This window comes from Mya arenaria, chromosome 6, assembly GCF_026914265.1.
Source record: "Mya arenaria isolate MELC-2E11 chromosome 6, ASM2691426v1".
Classification (NCBI taxonomy): domain Eukaryota; kingdom Metazoa; phylum Mollusca; class Bivalvia; order Myida; family Myidae; genus Mya; species Mya arenaria.
The window spans coordinates 18,567,031-18,573,867 of record NC_069127.1 but is presented as its reverse complement, the minus strand read 5'-3'; the positions used below and the strand labels follow the sequence as shown (position 1 = coordinate 18,573,867).

The window sequence follows — 6,837 nt, the reverse complement described above, 5'->3', positions numbered from 1 at the left end:
CGAGATGCGAAGGAAATCCGTTATTCAGGAGGTGTTACTATATTTAGATTGCACATAGCACGAGCTTCCGTAATTCCGTACCCGGCCATTCGATTGGTCGAAAATGAAACTATTGTTTTATATATAGCATTTGCATAACGCATTTCGCAAGAAGCATTGAGCCCCGGCGTTCCATAGTAAACGCCCCCCCCCCCCCAACTGAGAAACCTGGACCCGCTACTGGGATCTGTCACTAATCGCCTTATCAAACAATAATGTTATTTGTACTGCGTTTTGATCCGGGAGGTTGTAATCGAATCGAGTGGATTTTTGCAGATTCGGATTTCACGAGGCGCAAGCCGAGTGAAATCAAATTCTGCAAAAATCCACGAGAGTCGAATTCGACATTCCGGATCAAAACGCTGTAATAATAACCCTTTTATTATATACATTTGTGGTTAGATCAATTAAAAGCCACGTGTTTTCATAATAAATGTCATTATAACGACGCGCTATTTTGTTTTATGACGTCATTATAACATCGTGCAACGATACTTATGACGTGACGTCACAAGAGTGGAATACGGACTACCGTATTTTGCGATATGTATTGCGTGTGGATTTATGATGGGTATATAATAAACAATTTTATTCAACGAGTTCAGGAAATATGTTTGTTAGCGTATTTACTAACATAAATTTATGCTTTATTGTTATAAAATGTCCTTAACGAGTGGGGGGCGGGGCAATTTTGTCACGTGACCTACAATTGGTAACGTATTTACAGGAAGTAAGGCAAAAGAGCACAAGTCAGGTAAGTTATTGCATATTTCTACGTTATGAACTCGCTCCTACATTTGAGAGACCTAGTCTACCGACTCCATCAATTCATAGGCTTTCCGAAAGTGTGCGTATTGTCTTCCAGAACGTTTTACGTTTTGAGAACACTCAAACAATATTTCCCAAACACGGCATGCCAACGAACTCACATTTGACCAATTTGTTATGAAAACGTCCCATTATACCGTAAATATAAGAAGTGTTTTAAAGTGGCCTCCCTGATGTTAAAGGAGATTCTACTCGTCTTAGGTGCCTTTAATTGCAGGATTTTAAAACTAAAAGCCAAAGAGGCATATAGACTGCGATAGACTGGGTCGTATCATGCATAACCATGCGTTGCCTTTCGTCGGGAACTGCAGTATGTATTTGAATGTATCAAACACTTCTTCTGCAGGCGTTAGTTACAGCCAGGAGCGACAGTACATGGTTGCGTTCTAGGAGCAATTGGGTATCTTCCCGCTTCAGTAGTGGGCACTGACTTCCACAGGCACTGAGCCAGAGGCGTCAGCGCAAACACTGTTAACAATCATTCCAGCAATAACAAACAGTGATAGGCACTATCGTCGTAACACGAGGAGCGTTATCCACGCGACAAGAACGCGACAATAACAGATTTCGTTTATTCTGCGGATGAAACATTTACAAGAACAAACCTTTATACATTATAAGCAATTTCTTGATAAAACAAATACAAGCACCATTAAAACTATAACACCGCAGCTATAAAAAATGTTTTAAAATTGAACAACCTATGAATTTTACAATTTTTATATATCAGAACAGAACGGAAATATCAAAGCAACGCTTTGACAGTTTACCGCAACACCTCCTAAAACAATATTTATTGCGCTCGGAATTGCCGTACATTGCATAATTATGTTTTTATTCCATTTATTCTTGAAATTACTTAATAATTCGTAAATGTGATTGACCTCGCGATTATAGAGTTATTTCTTCTGCAATTGTCATACAGCAAGGATAATTTAAGGGATGCTGCTTAACAAAATGTCATCAAAGCGGGCACGGCGAGATTCATTAAATGTTCATTACAACGTTATTACAATATTTCCAAAAATACTTCTTGTAAACTCTTACTGAGCTGGGGGCGGGGTGGGGGAGGGAGGGCGGCGTTCACTTCTGTGATAAGTATAGCTTTTGTATTCCTTTAACCAGGTAATGGAAACTAATTTTAGAATTGTTATGAATGTTTCTTAAAACGTAAAACCAATGAGAAAGATTCATGGAAATGAAGGTCCGTGGTTATAAACAGCAAAGTGACGTTCTATTGAGACTCTAGACTGGGGGTTCTCTAGTGCGAACTGTCACGTCACAATCGAGTGAATCTCTTTTGTGAATGACCACTGTGTTAAAGTTTTTGAAATTGAGTGTAGTAGTGTGATCAATATCTTCCGGCCCAGAGGGAAGCTCAGGGACGTTAACGAGGCGGTTGTTCTCCGTTAGTCTGATGTTGTCAAGCACGTCGTTGTGAGTAGAGGTCTGAGCGGATGGTATTGGAGGGCCCAACTCGTTATCAGTCAGTGGCACCTGCAGAAGACTGAATACAGTATATGGTACACTTATGTTTTCTTCATCATCAGTTTTAAACTTCAATTACAATCAATTCCCGGTATCCGTTTATTTATAATTAAATATATACCCTACCGTTGCTCCAATGTGGAATGCAGAAGGACCATGTTGATAAAGGGTTTCCGGTTCTCTGGCGGACATGACATTCGCAGGTGCTGAAACAGTATATGAATTATCAATCAGTGTCTTTGCCACATCTGAGTATGTGTACACATGACATTCATATCAGTTAAACTATAATGCACCTGTCAATTGTAACCACGGCTCCCCCAGGTCCGGGGAATAGCGGGGACTTTGACTTTCGGTCCAGCCAACCCCGGCTAAAATCCCCGTCCTGCGGGGACGAACAGATGGTAAATTCCCCGCCAAATGCCCCCGCACCCCATGGACCCTAGGTTAGGCCCATTCCCGGCTATATTTACAGCGAAGACAAAACCACCACATTCACCCGGCATTGCGGGGCCACCTGAAAGGTAAAAACACGGCCCATTTCCCCGGCTATCCCCGGTATACCCCCGGACCTGGGGGGGGGGGGGGGCGTGGTTACAATTGACTGGTGCGTAATAGCTCAAGGTTAAACGGAAAATTATTCAAAGATCGGTCGGTGAAACAGCAATACAAACAGTTACACTAGTATTTCTCATTTACCATTTTCACTCATGAGATCATGTCTAGGACCAAGCAAATGCTGGAGTTCCTTAGGATTTCCAACCGCGGTCGGGGAAACGTTTATTGTTTGAAGTTCAATGTCGTCTGTATGTTGATCTCCTTGATTTTGAAGTAATAATCTAGGACATCGAGCTATCTGGTTTGAAACAAAACGGTTTATGTTTGGTTTCTTGGCAAAATACAGCGTCGCCGTAACCAACACTAAGACAACAGGTATAGACACCAACCCGAACCTCCAACTGCCATCATTATTGTTGTTTTGCCGGACCGTATTTTGGTCGGGATTTAGTTTGAAGTCTGAAATTGAATTTCATATTCATTATCTAATCATCGAAGGGATCCCGTCCATTACTGTCTACTGGGTTTCCGAATATATATTTATATATCAATAATAGATATTGGAAATTAACCCTTAAAATAGACTTCAATCGGTTTTATCCGAATTATTTATAGATTCATTAAAATATCTTCATGTAAACCGGTTATTACAATACAACTTACAGTTACAGCCGATGAATTTGAAATCATTTAGTACTAGGCGTAATAATAAGATTTTCACTTCACGCGAGTGTTTAAAGGTCCACCTACTGCCACTCATCCGACACGCACTCCCTGCGTCAGATTTTGCGTTGACAATATGTTAGCAAATGAGGTTGTATTCTAACTTGGTAAGATGACCTGAAGTAAAATCTTAGTGATTAAGAAAGACTCGTTCGCTACGCCTCCGCCGCCCGTTCTTGATCATTAAGACTTTAATACATGTCATCAAACTATTTCTTACATAAACACAGAAGATAATTAGTGAACTGACTTGGGCAGTGGAATGCACATCTTTGTGAAGAACTGGCGGATGGTTCACAAATGTCCGAGCACGGCCGGAAATCTCCTAACGCATTGTTGTAGTAGATGGTTTCCCCTGAGATCTCTACATTGAAATAAGTAGTATATATGACAAATAAACGACCCTGTATAGCATGTAGATCCAGTATGATCCTCTATGCTGTCTTGATTTATGATGATGTTCGGTTTAAGTCTTATTTAAGAAAGTGTTTATCTTTTAAAATATATATTTGATTAACAGGTCGATCACTGTAATAATTAAATTAAGTATAGATAAGCGTTTTAACTATCTAAAATATTAAAATATTAAAATATGGCACTCACCATTGGTATCGCGTCCTTCAATGGTTATATTAAGATATATCAAACAAACACAACAGTATATATTAAAACATTTTTTCATCAAATCCATCTTTATCTCTTCACCCTCCTATCTAATCGACTTATAATGAGCATTATACCATGCTCCTCGACTTTATATGGGATTTCGATTTGAAATTTGGAAAACCATTTATTGCTTGGAATCAGGCTAATCATATTAAATATTATTTTGATTAAGCATATGTAAGGTGAATAATGAATACCCCAAAACACATCGCAGATTAAGATTTGGAGATACATGAATGTGTTTTATATTTAAACTAATATTTGTGTAGAGCAAAAAGCTACTAGTGTGCAGCAAAATTATTTTTGTTAAACGTTTAACTGTTTAATATGTTATTTTATTATCTTTCTTTTCAAAAATACACTTCGGGAAGTGGAATGTTGCAGGGGCGGCTCGTGAAGAGGGCGTAACTTGGTAAGGGTGCAGCTTTTTGAAATTCGCCCCTCCATTAGAACCGAAATTTACATGCCTTAAAATTTTCACTGTGTTACTCGCCAAAGTAAATTTTTAACATTTCTAGTTCGAAAGGTGCATTTTAAGCGTATTTTATGACTTTCTCCGATATTGACGCTATATAAGTAAACTTGGACAAGGGGGGCGGGGGGGGGGGGGACGCCACTACACTGAATCCGCATGTGTGTTGTGGTTCATGCTGATAGTTTATTGTCGAGGGTTGAGTTTGCGGAAAAGGTAACCTTTAGGTATGTAAAGTATCATTTCTAATATCGGCATGTACGTGATAATAAAATTATTGAGGATAACACCACTCACCCATTGCATAACAAATTATCCATCAAGATCCGCCATTTAAACTATTTTAAAAATATGTATACCAAAATATGACATCTTCTGACTTTCTGCGACCGCATACTTAAAAGCCCCTAAATACAGCGAACGAAGTGGGGCCTCAGCATCATCGTTTCATTCGCAATGCAGAAATCCAGAGTTTAAAGCCTCAATTAGATTTCAGGGGCAAACGTGTTTTAATCACAGAGACTTGAATGTATGATGCAGATCCCAACAGCTGCCCCTGGCTTACTTTAAATACTTGCATGTGGCCTCAGTTGGGTAAAATCAGTCCGTAAAACATCACCTTTGGCCATATTTGTTCGACCAAGAAAGAGACACATCAGCGAAATCAACCAAAGTCGAAATAACGGAAGACAGTAAGTGTCACGTTTAACTTAAGGGGCGACCAAGGAAGGATTCGACGTTAGAGGGGGCGTAACCTTTTGACCCGCGTTCCTCCCTCAGAACCGGAATTTTATCTGGTTTAATGTGTTGGTAGGGAGGATTCGGGTACTCCCACAAGGAAATTTTAATAATTTCAAGTTCGAAATGGTGCATTTTGAGTATTCTATAACTTTTTTCTCCAATATTGAAATAAAAGTAAACTATATTTTTGGGGGGATTATGGGTGTGTGTGTGGGGGGGGGGGCGCCAGGTGCGCCCACCCCCTTTGATCTGCTAGTGAACTTAATGTTTTCAGTACTAGAAAAGAAAGGTTCAAACGGTTTTAATATAATTAATTATAGGTTATGTAATAATGAAATGAGCTGTCCCACCTGCATCTAATGTACATGTACTATACTTGGTATTGGATCGGGGTTCCTTACTCGTCGTATAAGGTGCACAATATAAAATATAAATTACTATTGTCTAGAATTTATAGACTCAGCAGCTCAATCAACCGAAGTTTAAATGACAGAAGACAATAACTGTCAGGGTTAACTTAATGTCTTATTGATATAATTTATCATATGATATGCCAATAACGAAACCAGCAACGTTTACGAATTTATTCAATGGTTTATTGATAAATGTTTGAGTTGTCACACTTACATTGAATGTATTATAATTGGAAATTATCATCTTGATTTATTTTTTATTTTTTGTTGTAGATGTTTTCAACCTACATCTACAGTCCCAACGTAGCTATAGAGCAGCAAAGACGTGACACAACATAAACATAACGCGTCCCATCGGTCGATACTGTCAGCGTTTGTTGACACGTTGTGCTGCGGTTAGCTATGTTGAGACTTCCTCGCACCCATGTGACCCTGTCCCGCCATAACACGCTGTGCTGCGGTTAGCTATATTGAGACTTCCTCGCACCCACGTTACCCTGCACCGCCATAACACGCTGTGCTGCGGTTAGCTATGTTGAGACTTCCTCGCACCCACGTTACCCTGCACCGCCATAACACGCTGTGCTGTGGTAAGCTATGTTGAGACTTCCTCGCACCCACGTTACCCTGCCCCGCCATAACACGCTGTGCTGCGGTAAGCTATGTTGAGACCTCCTCGCACCCACGTTACCCTGTCCCGCCATAACACCCTGTGCTGCGGTTAGCTATGTTGAGACTTCCTCGCACCCACGTTACCCTGTCCCGCCATAACACGCTGTGCTGCGGTTAGCTATGTTGAGACCTCCTCGCACCCACGTTACCCTGTCCCGCCATAACACGCTGTGCTGCGGTTTGCTATGTTGAGACTTCCTCGCGCCCACGTTACCCTGCCCCGCCATAACACGCTGT

At 40.4% G+C, this 6,837-nt stretch overlaps 1 protein-coding gene across 1 annotated transcript; it reads right to left on the bottom strand.

The window, feature by feature from the left end:
- Window positions 1-208: 208 nt before the first annotated feature.
- LOC128237031 (uncharacterized) lies at window positions 209-4,399 on the bottom strand. Its single transcript, XM_052952212.1, has 5 exons — window positions 4,240-4,399; window positions 3,887-4,000; window positions 3,055-3,372; window positions 2,482-2,561; window positions 209-2,364 (listed from the first exon to the last, which is right to left on the bottom strand). Exons 1-5 carry the CDS (start codon window positions 4,325-4,327, stop codon window positions 2,113-2,115), a joined length of 852 nt encoding a protein of 283 aa, XP_052808172.1. The 5' UTR covers window positions 4,328-4,399; the 3' UTR covers window positions 209-2,112.
- Between the last annotated feature and the right edge of the window lie 2,438 nt (window positions 4,400-6,837).